Source organism: Pagrus major, chromosome 8 (assembly GCF_040436345.1).
Source record: "Pagrus major chromosome 8, Pma_NU_1.0".
NCBI lineage: Eukaryota > Metazoa > Chordata > Actinopteri > Spariformes > Sparidae > Pagrus > Pagrus major.
In genome coordinates, this window is record NC_133222.1 from 15,090,826 (window position 1) to 15,113,605 (window position 22,780).

General features: G+C 40.8%; 1 protein-coding gene across 4 annotated transcripts in view; it reads right to left on the minus strand.

Moving 5' to 3' along the window:
* Positions 1 to 2,621: 2,621 nt before the first annotated feature.
* Positions 2,622 to 22,780, minus strand: part of LOC141000540 (CUGBP Elav-like family member 2) — a 28,968-nt gene continuing 8,809 nt past the window's right edge. Inside the window, exons 2-14 of one of the 4 annotated variants that reach the window (XM_073471261.1) lie at positions 20,838 to 21,034; positions 17,701 to 17,783; positions 15,945 to 15,993; positions 15,283 to 15,417; positions 14,304 to 14,383; positions 12,944 to 13,105; positions 10,524 to 10,587; positions 9,678 to 9,815; positions 8,899 to 9,021; positions 7,832 to 8,008; positions 7,515 to 7,661; positions 6,382 to 6,562; positions 2,622 to 5,452 (exon numbers count right to left, since the gene is read on the minus strand). In XM_073471261.1, the coding sequence (XP_073327362.1) occupies positions 6,435 to 6,562; positions 7,515 to 7,661; positions 7,832 to 8,008; positions 8,899 to 9,021; positions 9,678 to 9,815; positions 10,524 to 10,587; positions 12,944 to 13,105; positions 14,304 to 14,383; positions 15,283 to 15,417; positions 15,945 to 15,993; positions 17,701 to 17,783; positions 20,838 to 21,034 (1,483 nt within the window). In that variant the 3' untranslated portion in view covers positions 2,622 to 5,452; positions 6,382 to 6,434. The remainder of the gene's footprint in view (positions 5,453 to 6,381; positions 6,563 to 7,514; positions 7,662 to 7,831; positions 8,009 to 8,898; positions 9,022 to 9,677; positions 9,816 to 10,523; positions 10,588 to 12,943; positions 13,106 to 14,303; positions 14,384 to 15,282; positions 15,418 to 15,944; positions 15,994 to 17,700; positions 17,784 to 20,837; positions 21,035 to 22,780) is intronic. The other 3 variants (XM_073471264.1, XM_073471262.1, XM_073471263.1) reach the window with 3 other exon arrangements.

Genomic DNA, 22,780 nt, shown 5'->3' on the forward strand with positions numbered 1-22,780 from the left:
TTTTTCACATTCTGGCTGGCTGATACAATGTTAGATAGTAGAAAACTATTGGACCACACCAACATTAGATTTTGATATGAGTAGCCCAAAAATCTTCTCCATACAGCTACTTTTAATATCCATTCAACAATAGAGGAAACTGTGCTGAAAAATGGCAGCTATGCCAGTTTCTTCTCTCTGTCATCAGACCATGATGCAATGCAGCAGAACAGGTTGAGTCTTGGTTAGAGGCTCTGTTTGTCCCAATAGAAATAACTCCATCTTTTGCCTTTGTGATACTGATATCACTATGCTGCTAAAGCTGTCATTCTCTGTTCTTGTCAAGGTGCTGTGGAACGGCACTCTGGGAAATAATAGTGTCAAGTAGCTAAGTTATGTAAACAACCCACAAAATGTGAACACTTTCACTTTATAATGACCTCAGGAAGATACAGAATATTGCATAACAATTATATAAATAAGAGTGTTTCCTGGGATAACAGGACTGTTATCAGGACACTAATTGTTTAGGTAGGTGGGTAAGTAGGTAGGTATTATTCTCTCAGTCTCACTCGTCTCAGTATTGGACGAGTTCTGCTCTGATGGTACTGGTTTTTAGAGTTTTCTTTGGATTAGGGCTGCAACTAATACTTACTTCATCAATTCATCTGATGACCATTTATCTGTTTGTGTTTGTTTGACATTTCTTTAAAATGCCAGAAAATGGTAAAAAGGAACATCCAGCTCCACGTCTTCAAATTGCTTGTTTCGTCCAACCAGCAGTCCAAAAGGAAGAATCAAATCCTTATATATGAGACACTTGAACCAACAAATGTTTGGGAACTTTGCTTGATAAATAACTCGAAGCATTCAGGGTTGCACCTAATGATTATTTCCATTATTACCTTTGCCAAGGAGGATGTTTTCGCCCGTGTCCTTCTGTTTTTTGGTTGGTTTGTCAAGAGGATTTCACAAAAACTACTAAGTGGACTTTCACCAAACTTGAATGGAGGATGGGTCTCAACCCGGAATAGACTTCGTTAACTTTTGGTGTAGATCCAGGAATTTTTTCTTACTTTCTTTGACATTGCGAGAAAGGGCTTTTTTCAACATTTTCATTAATTTGTCAGGGAATTATGCATGAACCTTGATGAAAAAAATCTGGCATATTTAAATGGTTGGTTTCTATGAGAGAGTACAATTTAATGCGGACAAAGGGCATTGTTGGGGCCTTGGCAGAGGTATGCACTCTACCGAGTGCCATTCTTGATTTAGCATTTGGCCTATAATTTTGAAGATTGTAATAATTCTCCTCAAAAATTTCCCAAAGCAAAAAACATGCAAAACACCAAACAATGCTTCATTTCATTGAAGACAATTATCAAGACGATTGCCAATGAATTTCTGATGACTGACTCATTTTAAACTTTAAAAGCATCCATAATTCTAACTGTTGGTGATTAATCGTCTCTTGATCTACTAGTTCACTAATCGCTTCACTGCAACCACAGTGTAAAATGTGTGTTTACAAGTATTAATTTGACTTTATATTGACAGGATTTATTTTCATTTTCACACAGGGAGCAGCTTCACCGATGTATTAAAGGACACAATTTAGCTGCATAATGGCATTTTATAATTGAAACCCAAAATAATCCCCATAAACCCCCCCACCAGACACCTGCGAGCTTACATTGACAGTTAGATAAACCTGCTTTCCCTCCATCTGTTACTCAGAAATAAGCAAAGAGAAGCACGACGAAGTGAAACAAGTTAGCGAAGACATGACACACTGGGGGAGGGAGGGGTGGTTTGTAAAATGTCTTTACAACACTGGACAAGCACAACACACAAAGACACACAGTCCATATTAGGGGATATGGTTTAATTTGGAGACAGAGGCAAAGAAACACACCACACATGAACAAACATTGACCAAAAAAGAACACAGAGTCTTTCGGCTACACACTCCGCTATGGGAAAACAACGGAAAAACTCTACACAGGTAAAAAAGCAAGGCTCAAACTAAACAGATAGTTAACTCTTCAACTAAGACAATTATTCACACAAGTTGTTGAAATCCTGATGACCATTAAACTATGCGGACAGCACAAATACTAACATGAAACTTACCACGATTTAGAGGATCCCAACCCCCCCGAAACTGAAACCGACTAACGAAGTGAGGGACATGTAGTAAAATCAAAATCAGGCATCTTTTAGAGACAAAAAACAAAACAAAAAAAAAAATTGCTTGACACCACCAAAGAGGCCAAACTCGAGACCCGGTCAAGGCGAGGCCACATTGAGAGGCCAGACAATTTTTTTTTCCAATATAGATTTTTTTTCTTTAATTTCCAATATAAAAAGCTTCACTGGTACAAAATACATATGAACAACCAGTTGTAGAAATTGGAAAGCCTGCGTATGTCTTTTTTTTTTTTTGTTCTTTTTCAAATCCCACCCAGTTTCAAAAAATTTATATTGACTGAACAGAAAGAAAAACTACTGTATGTTTAATACAGATCACATCAAGATGCACCCACTTTGGCTTTCCTCAAGACAAGATAAAACATCTATTAAATTATTGGTGGAACATGAACAAAGTCCTACCGATTATCAGACAAGAAAATAACACAAAGAAAAGATTATTTTTTTTACTCTTTTCTTTTGGATCAAGACAATATCTATAGAGATGCAAAGCTACCACACTGTCAAAAAAATAGCACTTCAGAATATGAAAACACAGAACAAAGAAAGTGATTGTTAGAGCTTGAACGGGATTTGTGATGGAAGCCCCTGAAGTGAGTCAAGTTCCTGTTGGGCCCGCTGTGGACTGTACATTGTGCTTTTTTTAAAAATTCATTCACAGTAACACTTCACCATACGCCGCCTTTCTCCACAGATCTGCAATCATTTCAGTGTTTGACAATTGTATCATTTAAAGATCTTAACATGGAACCCAAGTTATTTCTCTTGAGTTTGAGCTCGCTTGACTTTATTGAATCCAGAACAAATTCCCTGACACATCTGACCACCAATCGTTCGTATCGCAAAGTGTTACAGTACACGTGTTCACACTCACTAAGAAAGAGGGTTTTACCTTCAAATGTATAGGGAAGTTTATTGTTTATCTACAATTTTTTTAAACCAACTGTTCAAATTGAGTACATCACAATACACATTTACCAATAAACTCAACACACAGAGTGGGGGGGAGGGTAGAGGGGAGAAGGGGGACATGAGCAGGTGACAAGAGCTTTCATGACACTGGCATAAATAGACAAAAAAGGCTAACTGCAGCAATCTCTAAACCAAGGCCTAATAAGGACGTGTAGGCAGTTTCTAGACGTATATATGGCACTTTGAATATTGTATTGCATTTGGATAGAAAAAACACACTGTAAAAAGCACATGCCCATATTAAAAAGTGAAATCAGTGGTACCTTGAAAATGTCGGGATTTATAATCACACACACACAACATTCTGCAAAAGTGATTAGCTCCCACAATTGTGCTTAACGTTTCCTTACAAAACTACAACACTTTTCCTCGAGCACTGTTTCAAATTTGGTACCTTTTTATTTTTTTGGAATATTTATGTATTTTGAGAAAAAAGAAAAAACGAAAAAAAAATCCAAACTTAAAAAGGTCAAATGGTGATAATTGTGCATTTTGTGTCATAATCCTGTGTGAGCGTCTAGTTTCACACACAAAAAAGCCCCTGAGTTGACAACTCTTTAGCGCCATCAGGTACGCAGTTTTTAGGGAACCCTTCTTTGGGGGTGAAGTGGTTGTTATTTCGTAGTACAACAGATAAAATACCACCCCGGTAAAAAAAAGTGTAAACCTTGTGCTGAAAAAATGGAATGTATTTGTAAACCAACACTACAGTGGTGGATTTAGTAGTATTAATGTGCGGTGCATCGTGTACGACTGAAACATGATACTGGAAGTCACTTAAAAGAACAATGAGCGAAAAATTAAAAAAGCAAGTGTGTTTATAAAATGTGCAGAGACCCACAGGTCGTGTGTTGTGTCCGAGTGATCTCTTCTTCAGGGGCTCCCACGTTTGCAACCACAGAAAAGTGTGTTTTGTGTTTCGCAGTGTGTGCATGTGTGTGTGTGTGTGTAAAGAAAACAAGGTAATATTACAGGAAAAGTATGTTGTGTGAATTCAAAAAACACTGAGTTTGACACATGGGCACTTTAACAACAAAAAAAAAACAATAAAGACATTGTCTGGCATCTGTATGATTAACAGACATTGTAAATCATCATCTTTCAACATGAGGCATCCAAACTAAACCAAAGTGAAACATCCATTAATTAAATTATTAATGAGAAATTCACAGAAAGTCAACTAGACGTACCGTGGAAGTTGAACACTAAATCTTCTCTTAAACGCAGAAAAAAAAATTACGTCTACATACTGTGACCCTTTAAAAAAAAAATATTTTTTTCCCAGAAATTACAATTAATGTAGAGGAATTCTTTGACTTAAAGTGTGTTTTTAATTTACTAGAAACGACCCTCGCTGATCAAACTGATTTTTAGTCCTCTTTAAAAATGCAATACACTGAAGACCCCCCCGACACAGATGACATTACAACATAATCTACAAAAAACCCAAAGTTTTGCCTGGGTTCTGTTAGTTAAACTTCTATAGATTCAATGGTATAAAATATAGGTAATCTAAGTGTGCATTTAAACCACAGATTGTCTATTTGTGAATCAGTTCTAAAAAAGTTGACTCATGTAGGTAGTCATTTCTCTAAACAGAGCAAATGTACCTTTTATTGTGCCATCAATAGTTCAAAAAAAGGTAAATACACAGGGTATTTTTTTCTAAATGAAAAGAAAATATAGTTTTAAATAGCCTTGGTGTAAATCTTCACACTGCCCACAAAATGTAGAGATCATTAGAGAGCACTGAGAGGGGTTTTACTGGTCAGACTTTCAAAAGTGTTGGAAAGTGGTCTGTAGCATGTTTTTTTTTTTTTTCTTAAGAAGCCAACATATTGCTAATGGCACCAAATAGCACAGATGTGTGCCAATCCCTGTATTCAACTTTCAAGTGAACTTTACTGAGAGAGGTAAAAAGAAAGCAACATAAAAAATAAACAAAGCTAAATTAAAAATAAGAAATCCCACAGGTTTTTAAAACATTCGCAACAAAAAAGGTCTCTTAAATGAATTCAACGCAGGTACGTTTTCACATTGATTTGCTTGACCTCTCTCCCACCTGTCACATTTCTATACAGAACCAAAAGAAAAAAAAATATGAATATACATGCAGAAAAATCAGGTTGAGCTAAGGTCAAGGGTCAGTGGGTGGCCAGGTATTGGTCAGGCGAGCTTAGAGAGACATCACAGACAATGGTGGGATGATGAGGCCAGGAGTTTGGCTTGGCTTTCAACATCATGAAGACATGCTAGGCTAATGATGAGCAAACAGGCATGGAGATTTGTTCTAAAAAAGGAACAAAAACACGAAAGGAAGAGAGAGGGAGAGAGAGAGAGAGAGAGAGAGAAGACAAAGAGGAGAGAAGAGAAAGTTAGGGGCACAGCACAAGAATCGTTTAGCCATGAGGCACAAAAAACAACAAAAACAATGCCAATCACCACATACAATAAAGGACAGTGGTAAACATTTCCCCCCCGCTTTCTCCCGACACACAAAAACAATACAGAGATTTAAGGAAGTGACACCACCAGGACATATGGCAGAGACTCCAACATGCACAAACTGTATACTTGGCACCCAAAGAGATCCATCTAGAGCCAGTCCCTTGTGGGAGACTTGGAGGATGGATGGAATGATTGGAAGAGGTTGTTAATAGAGAAAAGAGAGAGGTAGCCTAGCTAGACATGGCTTAGATAATGACAGAGAGAGGGTGTGGGAGACAGAAAAAGGGTGAGATGGAGGGGAGCAAAGATTGAAGAATTCAGAGTGCAAAAGATTTTCACATGAAGGATGACAAACGGACGAGACAGACTACATGTAAAAAGCCAAACACAGGTTGAAGCTCTGGGCTCGGGGTCTACGTGGCCGGGCTTCAGCCCCTCAACACAACTGATCCTTAGTCAACCTGTCTAGCTTGACCTGAAGGCAATGAAATGGCATGGAAACACACCTGATGCTCTCCACTAATTACAGTGACACAAAATACCTCCAGCGAACACTGACTCCAGTGATAGTCATAAATAATCATATACATTAAAATATTTAATCCGACTCAAATTACATGATAAAACCGCAGGAATGAAATACAGTAAAATGTGGAAAGATCATTGCAACCATTTTTTAGGAATAGAGCGAGTCTCCCTCCTGTGGTGGGCTCCTTCCCCCTGCCCCACTGAGTCTCTGCTGTGATGACCTTGGCTGGAGGGTGAACTTACCCTAGCAGTGCTAGCATTAGAGCTGGGGAGGGGGGAAGGCCCCGGAGCTAGGATCAGTAGGGTTTGCTGTCGTTCTTGGAGCGCTTCAGCTGAACCTTGAGCCTCTTCATTCCGATCTGGAAACCATTCATGGCCTGGATGGCAGCTTGCGCAGACACAGGATTGTCATAGCTGACGAACCCTATGAACAAAAAAGGTGGAGGACTCGTGTTACAAACATTTGAAAAAAGAAACTTCACAGCCCCTTTAACTTGAACGCACCGCCGTCATGTGTTTATAAAATGCCTTCAACCCAGCTACTGTGTGTCAAATGCTCACAGTCTGATGTTTCATATTACAGCTCTACACAACAGTTGTGCAACTACAATTCTATGAATTCTGACTAACAGAGACAATATGTAGTATCTGAAATTAGACTGTCTGTGGCAGCTGTAGATAAAACATTTAAAACGGAATGATTATAGAAAAAAAATAATTATTGCTATCTTTATGTGTGTTTATAGGGGGATGTTGCTCAGACTGAAGTTAAGGTCACTTTGCCTTGTACTTCAGGGGCACATGGCAATCACATATTTTTCTCAGATTTTTGGGGTCTAGAAGACAGAATTATTGGATTTTCTCTGGAAAAAGAAAAGCCATTGCAATGCATACTTAAAAGTGGGGGCAGAATCAACTAATGGTTTAATTGAATGATTGAACATATAATTTAATAAATCAAAAAGTGTATTATTGTTATTATGAAATGGCAGTAGACTGTAAAAATATTTCCAAAAATTTTTTGGTTGAACATGGTGCTAAACTCAAGACAACTCCTTAGTCTGCCTAAAGTCTCACTTCTTTCTAAATAGTTTTTTAAAAATAAGATCAACAGATGCATGAAATATGTCACCTGTAAAGCACAAAAAAAAGCAATCTTTTTACGTGTTACAAACTCCGCACCAATTGTTAGTTGCAATTTATGAGTCTGAGAAAACAAACTTGTGCATGGCTGTTGCTTACTGTAGATCGAAATTAGTTTTATTTCAATGGGGGTTCAGGGTCTCACTAGGTAATGTATAATGGCAATATCCACAACACAACTTATCAAGTCAGCAATGCATATCAGTTATAAACTGTGGTGCCAACACACTTACCAAAGCACTTGCTCAGATTGGTCTGTTTGTCAATGAAGACTTTGGCAGAGACCACATTTCCAAAAGGCATAAACATCTGCAGAAGATCCTGGTCACCAAACTCTTGCGGCAGGTGGTAGATAAACAGGTTGGCGCCCTCTGGCCCTACTCCATTTGGTAAGAAAATCATAAACTCAAGTTAGATCCATGTTTAGGTTGCATACGCAAACAATTACTTCATTGTCAAGCTTATCTTATTTAGAAAACAGATGAAAAATTATGTTGATGAAGCAAAAGTGATAAAATAGTGTGCTGCTGCAGGCTGAGGAACTACTCACCTTCCTTCTGGCTGCCAGCGATGCTCTGCTGCAGGAGAGACTGGCCATAGAGGGAGGGCAGGGCAGAGGCTGTGTACTGCTGCATCCCTGAGTAGGCCTGAGTCAGAGCGTCCATGGAGCTGGCTGCTGATCCGTTGGCCATAGAGGCTCCCAGGCCTCCATTCATGGCCCCCATACCTGTAAAGTAGAAACAAGTGAATGTGCCGCACGCTCATTTTACAACTTGCAGGAATTTATTTTGGAGGTTGACACTAAATGTTTTGTCCACCAGGGGGCAGAAAATCTCACTTGTCAAGTTTTAAACTCATTTTATTAGGTACACCTATACAATTTAATGTAATCCAGTACAGCACATTTTCTACCTCTACAAAGCTTGTAATGAAATGGTTTGGTCGAAACTTTCCAACTTTTCAAGTTCCAAGGTGGGAATATAACGAAATGTTGATTATCAAGGCTGTAGTTGGTGGTGGTGTCATTGAACGGCATTAAATATCGGCACACATCTAATAAAATAAGATAATCCTTTACTGAAGTAAATACAGATAAAGATAGAACTTCACAAATAAATTAACAGTTTATCAAATTGAACCAAGAATAAGATAAGACAGAGACTACACAGATCAGTTCAACTCAAAATTTAAAATATCCCACCCCCTAATGTTCAGGTACGCAAAATGTCAGAAATGCCTCTCAGCACACTGTGGTTCAGTTCAACAGCACTGCAAGCTACATCCTCAATAATAAACTTGAATACCTGATCATTATTATTCTTGTAAAAGGTAAAGGTTATGGCTGATCTGTAGTAATTGATTGCATTAGATTGTATGGGTGTTCCTAATAAAGTGGCTACTGAGTGTATGTTTTATGTGCTAGCAGAGAAAAGCCGACTGACACACCGCAGCAGCAGCAAACATCAGCTTGCCGTTCCAGCAATCCAAAACCCTGATCTTTTTCATCCTTTAGTGGTCAAAAATGCTTCATGAGGCATTCAAGATAATGTGCAAATGTTAGCAACTATGTGAATTTCCTAAAGCTGTTATCAAGCTATTTAAAAAGGACATTCTTACCAGTGACGCTGCTGGTGAGAGCGTTGAGGTTGAGGCCCATAGAGGTCCCAGTGAGACCTTGCAGGGTGCCAAGAGATGCCAAGGTGTTCATGGCAGCACCCGCGCTAGACCCCGCTGTTGAACCTGTTGTTCAAAGATGCAATAAAAAGAGGACATATGGGTTACCAGAGGGGAGACCTGCTCATGTTAAAAACACCACATATCGCTATAAACGCTTGCATCTTTGCCACAAATTGTTATGGTTATGAGAGGATGACACAGCAGTGAGGGGGCAGTTAAAAATCTGCCTCTTAACGAGAAGAGGTCATTACCGCAGCAGCAATATGCTAAACTCAGACAGATGGAGCCAATGTATATTTACACAGATTAAAGGGAAATGGGGGCTCTCATAAAATTTTATATGTGGGTGATTAACTCCCATAAAATAAATGAGGAATGGCTGAGGGCCGTTAGGCAAATGGCAGATGAGGGAGGTTTGCAGAGCAGTTTGTAGGTACCATCACAGCAACAGGGGGCAAACTGAACATGCATATTTATCTCAATGGATGGCGAATATTTATCTAGATTTAAATGTTGCATGTGAAGATAAACACAGGTGAACTGAGCAGTTATGACCAAGCAAGGTCAAAAACTCAGCAAACATCCATAAACAAGCACTCTAACAGAACTAAACATGATTATGAACACTGCCATAGGGTCTGCCTCACACTGGGTGCTTAATACTGTATGTACAGTACATGCACATACTACAAATTCAGCTCCTGTTAGTGTTTAATTACCTGGACTACCCAGTGCTCCCAGGGCTCCACTGTTTGTAGTCAGGGCGCTGGTGGAGGTCGGGCTGCCAGAACTCTGGGCTGCGGCCGCAGCAGCAGCTAATGTAGCCAAGTTCTGCAGCTGAAGGGGGTTCACACCTGCTGTGAGTACAAGAAACAGAGGTGATTATCAAAAACCTCCAAATTCATGCTCAACCTCTCGCAGAAAGAAAGCCTCAGAGGGAACAAACTTTCTAGAATGCAAGCATACAGACTATATCTTTACAGGAAATTTTTTTATCTTCATTCTTTTGTCTTTAATTGTTTTGTTTATCCAATCACATTTTTCATTTGGTAACTTAGGCATTATTTTACTAAAAAAAAAAAAGGAAAGAAAGCAAAGTATTGTGTTTTTTTGTAGTCTCACACTAGTTCTAGGGTTGTTTTAGGCCCTGTCGTCATGTGCATGGGTATTTCTTAAAACAATATACGTTTACACGCTGGTTTCAGTATTAGAACTAAAATTATACTTCGAAATGTACATAACCAGCCCAACTATAATCATGGTGTGTATTGTTTCTTGCTTCAGACAGATGGATTTTTTTCCTCACAGGTCTATTACTTTTTAATTTGACAAAGTCATGGTTATATGCGTCGTGTGCTTGTCTTTAAGCAGCCTGCACAGGCCTAGAATAGCAGTGCTGATTATTTATGTGCCACTGATCTGAAAGAGTAATGTGATTTACTGCAGTTAAAGCCATGTGGGCGTAGAGCACTGAGTCACAAGGTTCGTGACATGAAAAGTGTCGGCTTGTTCAATTATAGAGGATCACTCAAGAATGTCTCCGCATCTGAAAAGGGTGAACTTACCTCCTAGCCTCTGAATACCATTGAAACTGCCTTGGTTACTGGTAGAGGTGGCCTGCTGGAGCAACTGTTGGGACAAAGAAAAAGAATCAAACAGGAGACAAACAATTAAGTCTTCAATGATAAACAATTTAATCACAATTGCTTGTTGCAATTTAAGAACAATGTTCAATTCAGTGTTGCCATTATACTGTAAATGTGAAGACAGAATGAGCTGTTATAATCTTGGGTTTTAAACACTCATCTTTTAATATGTGATGCTTCCTTCTCTTTATTCAGAGACAGCATCATTAGTGATTTAGGCCTCATTTACACTTGCCATCCCTGTATCCGCATTAAATACTTTCATTTACACTTCACACTTGTGATCTGTCCAAGAAAGATGCATATGAGCCTGCTCACAATCCGTCTTTGTTTTCCCAGGCTAAAAGCTACAGGAGGAATTAAGCTTCTGTTGAAGTGAAGAAGTAACTCTTGTTCTGTCATTTTTGGCTGTGAATTTATCAATAACAGGTTGGCTCTCATTGACTGACAGCTATACATAAAACAAAAGACATGAATAATGTTTATGAAGCACAAGCGAGATAACATTTTGTCATCTTCATGGCCACGTTCTCCTGCATACAAGTCAATGCTGTCTCACTGCCACAGATCATTCAGTTGCTGAACTGATCAGGGATCCGACAGACACTACAGTCACTCACTGCGCTTTATAACTCCTCATATGTATAGACTTCACCGGCTTTGCTTTTTTGAGAACAGCTTATTTCAGTGTAATTTTATTTGACATTATCAAAGGAAATGGGAGACAGAAAATGGATGCATTAAGAAAATCAGACACTGAATGGCCATTTCCAGACAGGTTACTGACATAGAAACAAAGGACAAGTAAAAATCTAGATTATGAATGTGTCTTGAGAGAAAAATACATTAACACCTATTCAACAACATCTGGCTAGAATGCGTCTCAAACTTCTTCAGGAAGTAATATGAAAAATCTGTTTTCAATCCTTTTCATTTGCATGTAGCTTTTTTGAGATTGGATTGCTAGTGATTAAGTAAAAAATGGGGTCTGAGTTTGAGGTGCACCAACAATGCAGAAACTCTGAATTTTAGGAATACATTACCAAATGATAGATGTCATGATTGTTTTTGCTACCAAATCCCTCTACTTCCTTGATTCAAAATGTATGTGAAATATTTGGATTGATTAAAATTGCAGCTCAGTCACTGCTTAAAGTGCATGTAATAGTCTCAATATCTCTAGTTTTCCTCCCAGAAACACAAACAGCTCAGCTGTTCAGGTTATATCCATGTCACATGCTCACTGGCTCTGAATCGAACAGGCCACATGGAAGTCACATGCTAGTGTCCTTGAGGAAGAAAACAAACTGAGGGAGACAAGATATTCCTATTCTGAGCCGAGGAGAATCAGTTTATATTTCAGGTCTGAATAAAGTGCAGCATAAAAACTTCTATTCATGTGCATTCTGCACATCACACTGTTTAAATGCATTAATCCTATGATAAGGTAATCTTCTTGATAGTTCGATAACTGTTAAAATTGTTCCAAAGGTATGAGGCTTATGAGGCTGTCTGTGTTGCTGACAAAATGGCTGCTGCATTTCCATCCTGAACAGACACCGTCACAGTTTAATAACAGAATTCAAGTCAACATATCACAGTGAAAAATCCTGCCTTTGTGAGGCTTTCCATTTATACTGTGGTCTGTTCGCACATGAACCTAAACACCACACAATCATTGCATTTCTTCAATCTTACATTCAAATGAAAATTGCAATTTCAGACAAATGAATGTATTATATGCACTGCTGTACCTTCAACCAGTACACCTTATACAGCTTCACACCCCCTTTTATACTTATTGCTTTTATACATTTTTGATGATATATAGTTTAATTGCTATATATATATATATATATTCTGTTTATATTTATTGCTTTTGGACAATATCTTGCCCTCTATGTTTGTTGCCGTCATACTTCATCACTATTATATTCTGTATTTATATGTACCATATTCCTGCTGTTCCATGCCTATTCCTTTTTATACATTTTATTGCTTTATACCTTATTGCTTACTTTTACTGCCATTATATTGTTATTCCTTTTTATATTAAGTTTACTCATTTACAATTTCTGTAGTAGAGGCTCTCAGCCAAAGAATATCACACAACTGTACTTGTACAACCGTAATGACAAACACCTTAAATCTTAAATGTCTAATGTATTGCCTTACACAGTATGTATTCCTTTATGTGTCTGGTAGTCCTGTCAAGCGCCGTATACAGTCAGCAAAAGGCTAAACTGTTAACACACTTTGAAGAAACTAAAACGATGCCATATGATGAAACATGGGTAATTGTGCGGCTCAGCGGGGCGGCATGTTTGAGCAACACTTACGGCCAGGTACTGCGGTGTGAGGGTCCCCAGGCCGGCAAGGTTTCCCCAGGTGGAGGCGCTATTGAGCTGCTGAATCTGCTGTACTAGCTGCTGCTGCAGGCGCCGCTGCTCCTTATCTCTCTGTGTGTCTGCAAACTTCACCACCAAAGGTGAGGAACAGCCCTGAAGCAGTGAAGAGGTCAGAGACGTTAGACCCATCCAGAAGCACACTGAAGAATTCAGAGTTCATTTACCAATGCAAGGACACAGTCATTGCAAGGAATAATCTTCCAAAAAGGGGGCATCATCTACGCCTCAAGACAATTTTTATGCCTGTTGCATTCATATCAAAGCTAACACACAGAAGACATCTGCCATGCATAGCTGAGCCAGGCCACATTCCAAAATAAGGGGCACAGGATAATGCTGCAGACAGTGAACCTTTTTTAGCGCTCTTCGGAGCTGAACTGAGTCCACAGACAAGCAGACAAGAGATGGAGACAACACTTAAAACATGACATTAAATGAGGATATGGAGATAAGGAAATGCATTACAATACACACAATCTCACAAACAGACAGTCACATACTGTTCAGAAAGACGCATGGACACGAGGCATGCGATGCAAAAGTATTTTGAGAGTTGAGAGCCAGACAGGGACCAGGCTGGACAGGGAAAATGGCTTCTGAACCAGCAGCATCTCCCATACCAGCTGAGAATTGGGGAGGTTATGATATGGGGGGAAATAGGTGGCACCACCACTGGGACCTGCGTTTAATCTGGTAGGAGGAGTGTTATGTTTGGTTGGGCTCCTAATTAGACTTGGTCTGATGCTTCACTGGGGAGCATCTGACCTGCTAGCTGTCAAATTACTGCTGCTCCACTTCCACTAAGACACCATTGGCTACATGATGACATGGACCCAGTTTTTTGAAGAAATCTAATAGGGTGGCTGCTCCAGGCAGGGTTAATTCTTTGTTAACCTATATTTGATGGTGTGGGCTCTTTTCCCTGTGGTCCAAAATTTAGATTGATTATGGCTGACTGTGATGGCTATGCTCTAGAATATTAGCAGAATCAATAAATGAGATGCATTTAGTTCAGCCCAAAATGAGAGATGACAGCAATGCTCGTTGTGTCCTGTTCGCTCCGTATTCAGCAGCTATGTGAGAGGCAATGTTTCGTGTTGTATTCAATTATTTTGCAGATGACAATATAATTTTGTAATTGGCAAGAGTGGTTTTGGAAATGACTCATGCTCTGTGATGAATGGACGCCATCTGCTTGGACAGGTTGTTCATATTTCCAACACAAGGGGGCAGCAGAATGTATGGGGGGGAAGGGGGGAAAATGAGAAATAGGTGCTAAGGGGTACAGTACCTCCATAGTCTGAGAGTGATGCATGGTTTTGATTGCATTCTGTGCCATTGCCCTGGTAGCAAATGTGACAAACGCACAGCCTGTAGGGGGGGAACAATAGGAAAGGGGGGGAGAGGGAGGGAGGGACAAGAAGAAACAAAACAAGACAAAAGGTTTGGACAACTCGTTATGAACCCCAAAAAAACACATTACAGTACAAAGAATGGCAACTCCCAAGCACACAGAACCACCCTCACTGGTTAGCACACGGAGAAAGAACACAACAAGGAGAACAGTAACACGTGTCACATGAGCACAGTGATCGACGGATTAAATTGCCACCCAAAGAGGCTCGACTATGTGGTGTCATGGTGAAAACAGTCAACGTGATTATATACACAGAAAATGCACACAGAAATAGACACTGAAAGGCTTTGATTTGCTAAAATAAGTGAGATCTGCAAACATCAAAGGGTATTACGGTCCATTTCAAATTGCGGTTACACTGCGCATATTTACTGGAAAAAAAAGAGCAGAAATTCATGGCCAACCATCTCTGCTAAGAGGTTTAATCGTATACATCAACACGAGAACCTCGTGCTGCCTGCTATCTGAGGCTTTATGCAGTAGAGAGCTACGTAGGAGATGCAACGACAGGCTAATTCCAGCCTTTGTAGAGTGTGATGAAGGAGGCGGTGAAGGAGGAGCTGAGCTGAGCCGAGCCGCCTGCCAGCTGAGCCCACGAACACCAGCAGCCAGCGGTTGCCAAGGCGACGGGCCATTGTGCCGGACAGCGAGCGCGGTGGCCCTTCACTGTGAGATGTGGAGGCTGAGTGTAACAGTGACGAGAGGATAAGACTATGGGGATGGAATGGGTGCCACTGGAGGTGAATAGCACTTCATTTGGGGGTGGAGGGGGTTGGTAGGGAGGGGCCTGTATAAATACTTGGTGCTGGCTGTGAGGCTGAGAACACTGTGCCTGTGCTGAAAGAACACCTACCTCTGCTCTGACCATCTGGTCCCCGGAGAATTCGGCACTCTTCGATCTGCCCGAAAGACGAGAACATCATTCTGATCTCGTTCTCGCCGTATTTCTTTGAAACCATTCCGATGAAGAGCTTTCTGTCTTCTACCGCTGCAGGAGGATGAAAAGAGAACGGCTATTCAGTTAAACCCAAACAATTATGGAGCTATGAAAGCGGCTGTTACATCAGGCGTTAAATCATGCACCTCGCTTTTTCTTGTTCGAGCTCTCTCCTTGTCATGCTGCCACATTTTCTGCCTCTCACTCAAGGTGCCAGCCTCTTGGTACAAATCTCTGCAACTTGCAGCTTTGTTTCCCTCAGTGTCTACTTCTCTAGACAGATGACTATCATCCATTTGTGGTCTCCTCCACATACCCTGTACCTGCTCTTCTCTTCTCCCCTTGGTGCCTTTTAAAGCCCTTAATCCTCCTAACCCCTGACACTATATAGAAATTGTGTACTGCTGCACATTCCCTGAACTAAGTCCTTTCTCAGGCCTTCATATTTTAGCATTAAATAGAGACAAAATCCAGCCCCCACCCTCTTAAAATCTCACATCCCATTTGTTTTGGCTTGAAGATTTTTCCCTCCCATCCTTTGGCTGCCGTCACCCTGCATTTCACATGAATCCACTTACCACTTGTTTTCTCACTGTCAGCGGGTTTCATCTGGATAGGATGATGCATCTGAAATAAAGGGGAGAGAAATGGTTAACACTGCACCTGTCACCGTTATAAACTATGCAGGTGCATGGCCTCATAATCTCTCATCACAGGGGTCTCATATCTTCACACTCACAGCCCCCTCACTCCCATCTTTGAGCATTTCTCCCCGCCTCTTGTTTTGTTCTCTCACTCTGAAACCATCATCCCTCACCACTGCCAGATTCAGGAGGAAGTGTCTGAGTTGATGGTGGGGATCAAATTCTCCAGTATCCAATTTCACTTCTCCCTCTAACGTAGACTTGTGATTGAACTTATCGATTCTTCCTGTCAACACCCCTTATCTTCTTTAGAACAATTTTACAGAGATGGTTGACAAGCAAGCCAATTCTGTATTGCTTTCAAATGTACAGTGAGTTTCTTTAACCCCCTATACAACATTAAATCACACACAAACTGAACAAGGTGTGGCAAATCAGAGCTGTGAAAAATCTGATATGAGTCAGCCCAACATCTCTGAACACGACGCTCTTTCTCAAGCTGTGTATGTGAGAAAGTGGATGCAGAAAAACTACCTCAGAATCTGTCATTTCATGCCATCTAATGAGCACTTTTGTCCAAGGCGACTCACAGAACTTCAAGCGATATATTTTTAGCACGTTCACCTGCCATGTGACGCCAAAAGAGGGAATAAATGTAGCCGTGAGATGCCTGAGCAGGTTGTACTTATGAAAAACGGTGGGTTTGTTTTTGACAAGCACTAAAGAGAAACGGACAGATGGCCTGCTCAGTATGGGTACTGGCTAGCGTCACTGACCGAGGAGAGCGAAGCACAGAAGGGAGAGAAAGCAGGAACAGGGAAACAAGCTTTTCCACTGACACGCAAACCAAACTCAGTGGCTTGCAGTCGATGCCAGTAACAGTATGACTGCGTATTGGGATTCGAGAGCTGAGCTGTTAGACCACACTTTATTTGAAATGTCTGGCTGATTGATAGTCCTCCGGTGAAGAGCTAGACCCGTATACTCTGCCTGCTACACTCATTTATCAACCCGGTTCAATATTTACCTGTAACCTCACTGACAGAGGCTCCTTTTCCAATAGACTAGGCTATTGACTTAATCGACGGCTGGAGTTGTTTGGTATAGATTTAATTGATTGGAAGGAGAGTCATTTAGAACGGTGTATGGGCAGGGCAGATTTATAGAGGTTTAACAAGCAATAGCACTTATTCCAGTTGACTGGGCTTTAATCTCTCTAGATAAATCAGGTAAGGAATTAAGAGACCACACTCACTCCGAGGAGGCTGCATTGTTCAAAAAGATTTCAACTCAGCTCCTTTTATACCTCAAACTTTGGGAAATAAAAATGTAGATATGCATCAATGATTCATGAAGACAAGCATTAATAATTTGTTCCACTTTGTGGCGATCGGGTCCTGTGCCTCAGTGAATAACCTGCTGCCTGGTCAAGCACACTTTACCTCATACCTGCATGTGTGTGTGTGTATGTGTGTGTGTCAGGTCAGCTGGGTTATCAATTCAGTGTGTCGAGGTTCAGGGCAGTCCTCGGTGTGGTGTAAGTGCATAGAGGGGGCTGAGATATTTCTCAGGCCAGACAGGCGTTCAGTGAGCCGAGAGCTCATTATCGGCCAGCACACGGCTCACAGCCTGCACCGAGGATGTAGAGGGGCTCAAGCAGCTAAAAGCAGCCCATACTGTGCTTACTCACCCCACTTAAGGTCTTTATGTTGTGCAGTGCATTCTGGGCCTCCAGTGCAGCTTTTCTTGTATAAAAAGTTACAAAACAGCATCCTGCAGAGAGAAACCGGGACAAACAATGGGCAGGGGGAAGGAGACAAAAACAGTATTAAAAACGCAGCACATACAGACCGTAAATGCAAAACCATGACTGCTGCAGAGCAGGAAATAAACTAAATGGATCACAGTAGGTTCTCCACATATCACATGTTAGAAACATGTGACAGGTTATTCTTAGCACTGAATTTTAGATGTTGCACACAGCTCATGTAGGAGCTTGCAGCGAGGACACTGGAGTAATGAGATAGTTGAGGGCTGTTGGGCGACATGGCCATAGAGATGACCACAGGGTTGGATGGCTGTCAGGAGGCACTGATGCAACGTCCGTGGGTCAACACAGCCCGGACAAGCCAGGGCAAAGTACCAACACATCAACACATCAGAGAGAGTGATGCCGCATTACATAAGAATCCAATCACATAGAAACACACATACAGGAGGCATGAAAACAGCACAAAGAGACAAGAGGGAGCAGTAGTGTGAGCGAGGAAGAGGTGGTGGGGGAGGGGGATGAAGAAAAGAAGAGCGGGGGAGGGAAAAAAAAAAAAACCTCTCATCCTTCCGTCCCAGCAGACCGCCAGTGGCGTTCCAGCCTGTCAGTTTCACTGGGCTGGGGAAGTGGAGCACTGCAGCGTCTCTGACCTACATAGTGTGTATTATGCTGTTACTGGAGCTCCCAGGCCGCGGGGAGGGCTGTTGAACTCTAATATGCATCGAGCTGCTCTCTTCTCTCTCACAACCAGCTGAGCTCTCTCTTTCTCTGCTGCTTAGCCCTGCCTCCGATTTACTGGAGCTAAATAAACCATCCAGAGAGGCGTGATAGTTATCAGATGATTTTTTCATGACCTGCAGTAGACGCGACCTAAAAAACACCACAAATCTGATGGCTCCTCAATACATCTGTGGCAAAGTAAACAACCAAAATGGAAGTGGGATTACAGCAATTTCGCCGAACAAATCAAACAAAAGCAAGATTGATGACACATGCAGAGGGGTGGAGTGTGTATTATCTGCCATGCAAATAAACACAAGTAAGATAGCATCGCGCTTTGATAAAACTGCACCCACTTCTCCCAGTAGAAAAAGGACTACTGGGAAGGGAGGACGGCAGTGAAATTGATGGCCGTGTGGAGTACTGCTGCGATATATTCACCTCACACAGGCAGGGTGAGCCAAAGACCGCTGTGATCAGGCCAGATTATCTATTAGAATACATTAACATTGCATTAACATGTCAATAGGCCATCACAGCTGACACTCCGCATAGACCAGGGGAGGGATCTGCTAAAAAAGGGGGCTTTGAACTCCTCAGCCTCCCAATGAGCAGCACAGTGTTGGCTGTATATTTATATACGCTCAGCATAATAAGCACCCTGGAGATTTTCTGGTATTTCTTTGAACACACTCAGGATTATTTGGTGACGATAGATGTGTGTACATCTTGGTAAAAAGATCATGTGAATCAAGTGCTGTTCTGGTGACAGGGTGTGTTGCCTTCAGGGCCCTGACACACTGAAGGCTCTATTTGACCAAACAGTCACAGTGAGGCGAGGAGTCCCTCGAACTAAACTCAAGATCAAAAACAGGAACTACGGGTTCCTTTTTACACATTCCATGAATTATACAGCTACCGAGTTAGGCAATCAATATATTTTAGACATTTTTTTTTACACAAAACAACAGTCATCATGTTTTTCTTTGTAATTTAATGCTGCAAAACTGATGTTCAAATGGATGCTAGAGATGATAAACACCATAAAGGCAAGAGGTTTGTCTCCAAGTAGAAGCATTGTTGTCAGCACGTCTTGTAAAAGAAGAGAGGGTGGGACAAAAGGTAAGCGCTAAAAGGGTAAAAATCACAGACTCACTGGACTGAACAGCCAGTCAGGCAACACTCTCTCAGCCTGCCTCCCTCAACGATTTTACAGACTCAATCAGCAAAACAGCAGCTTATAAGGGCTAAATAATGCCAGTGGTTCTGGACACACCTCAGAAACTACAGGTGACGGTTGGCTAGAGACCTTTAATAAAAGGCAAACGGCTCTGGACAGCTTGGTCCAGCTTAGTGTGGCCGGGAAACCACTGGTAGCACAAAACAGGCTCCATTTAGAGTCCAGCATCAAACAGAGTCCCACCACAGTAAAACCCGAGAGTGGATTAGTGCCTTTAACCATAGTGAGTCATCCAACCATCAGGGGAATTGAAATTTGGGTGGTGTGGTAAACCCAGGACAGTTACATCAGGGAAACTGTCGTTTACTTTATTCACCTGCAGTTAGATACGGGAGAGTGAGCACTTCCAGTGGCACTTTGCAGCTCTTTGCAGGCAGCGGGCTTCCACTTCACCGTCTCCTCTAATTGCAACATAAACTGAATCGCTCAGCTCGAGCACCATTTCTAAGGTGAGCGCATCGATAGATGTCTTAATGGAAAATTGCAGTTGAGTAACACTTCCTTTATAAAACGCCTCTTTCAGACCAGCATGGCCAAGTAACAAAAAAAATCCCATAAAGCAGGGATATGGAAAAGGTGTTATTTTTTAACCCCGAAACAAAAGAGTATTGAATCATCTCATCTGTAGGCGCAAACACAGCTGCATTGCGTGTGCAGACAAGCAATGCTGTGCATTGCCTCAGGGGACTGTGCTGAAATGTGATGGTAGATGATGTGGCAATAACAGGGTTTTGTGTATTGTGACCACTAAAAGCAAGGGAAATAGAGGACAACAGTGGCCAAATAATGGTCCAAGTTTCTCTGTACTTCTGTCCTCAGGAAGGTAACCAACAAATACTTTGATGTGCAAATTATTCATTGCTATAGATAATTATTTCACCATTTAGTTAAAAATGTATGTTTTGAATGAAACAGAAGAGCATTTACTCTATCAGACTGTAATAAAAATGTGTTTGTGATAAAAATGACGCAAAGATGCCAAGTTACGAGTCCCCAGAATAATAACTCACTCAACGCAACATTTAAAAAATCTGGTACATAGTATTCACCAACGTCTTTCAACAATCACCAAAATAATTTCATGTGTTGACTTTACCTTTGCTCTGAGGGGGATTCTGGGTGCGATCACGGAGGATGTTGATCTGGTGCACAGCTCCAAAGGGCTCAAAAAGCTCTTTTAGTTCCGTTTCTGACCAGGAGCGCGGGATCTGTCCCACAAACATCTTGATAGAGTCTGGGTCTGGCTGGTCCAAGTGCTCCAGCGACCCGTTCATCTTGCTGCCGTTGCCGTTGCTAATAGAAACAAAAAAATATATGTTATTAGGACACTAGGGTCTAAACAATTATTTTTTTTTAAAAGTTAGAATCGGTGCTCATATTTACATAAAGTTCACTGTTGAAGGATCAAAATGCATCAATTACGCAATGAAGATTACATGATGATGCAACATCTTCATATAAAAAACAACGTGAAAATATCTTTGGTCTGAAGCTTTTGCACAATATCTAAACTAGAGGTTGGAACCTTGGTATTTGAGAAAGAAAAGTTATTAATGTAGATATGATTATTACATGCAAGTATAAAGTTTTAAAATATGTGGCATGAGACTAAAAAGCTTTCAATAAAATCAGTGAAAGACAAAGTTTTAACTTCAAGGACAATGGTCTGCTTTGACAGGATACTGTTCAATTTCATCCATTTTCAATAGTAAAGGTCTCAATACTGCTGCTACGACTAGTTCCAGCGGATCTGATAAATGTAGTGCCAAGTGGTAGGTCTGTCAGAAGGTCAAAACACCAAAGTGCGTTACAGGATTTGCTAATTAAGAGGTCAGAAAAACAAGCATAACCTGTCGTATTCCAGAGAGTAACGAGTAAAAACATCAGGCAGAACAGAAGCATTTTAGAGAAAGAGATACACATATGCAGTTTTTGTCCCAGTAATTTCATTTTATCTGCTTTAGTTTAACAATTACCTTTGTAAAATTATGCTTATTCATCACAACACTTCACATGTAAGAATTCAATTACCCAGTGTTTTGTTGCTGATGGCTGTTTACACAACCATTTGTCGACACATATGTTGTTAATCACTAATCCATTATAACAAGGTATAATGTTTCTGCCACACAGTCAAATTCTTGTGGTTTCAAATTATTATCGGAAAGATTTATGACGCATTTGTCTCCAAAAACAGAGAAATCAGCGCAACAAAACATATTTTTGGGAGGCTGTTTCATAGCCATGTTAAACCAATTGTGATTGTTTGGCCAGTGATACATTATAGTGATATTTTACTATCTACAGAAAAGACAGATAAATTCCCCAATAACCTTTTTAAAAACCCAAATACTTCCCAATAATTGGTGCAATTATCTGACAGTTCTAATGAGAAACAAACAACCAAAACAAGGTGAAATAAGGTTAAATTATGTTTTATGAGATAGGCTAGACTTAGTGTTTTTAAGATAAGTTATGAAAAACCAATGTGCTTTGATAGTTTCAACATTTCGAGATATCAAACAAGAAGCCAAGTGGTTTATAGAGCATTAAATCATTTGAAGTGTGCCTATTAAACATGTGTACACATAAGTAGATGTTCAAACAATATATTGTTTACAATAATGGACTCAACAACATATCAGGCAACAGTCTGGGTGGCTGGTGTAGTAGTGCAATAATGGAGATGAGGGAAATACTAAATCGTGCCATTTTGCTTTCAGGCAAGCCTTGAGGACAGAGAATCAATACCCACCAGTGTACCTACTACTACAGCACCCTTGTCTCACTCACACACAAAATCAAGCACACAAACAGTTCCTGACAGGCGTAGAGGCAGTGGAAACCAGGAATGAGGCCGAAGCTATGACCATCCACGGGTGTCGAGGCAGAGAAATCATGTTGAGCATAAAACATCACTCCCAATACCCAATGTTATACCACAGAGGATCAAACGGGGCCAAGGATCACACGTACAACACAGAAGATATTAGTCTGGCGCACACACACACACAAAAAAAATTCTTACAACATTGTAAA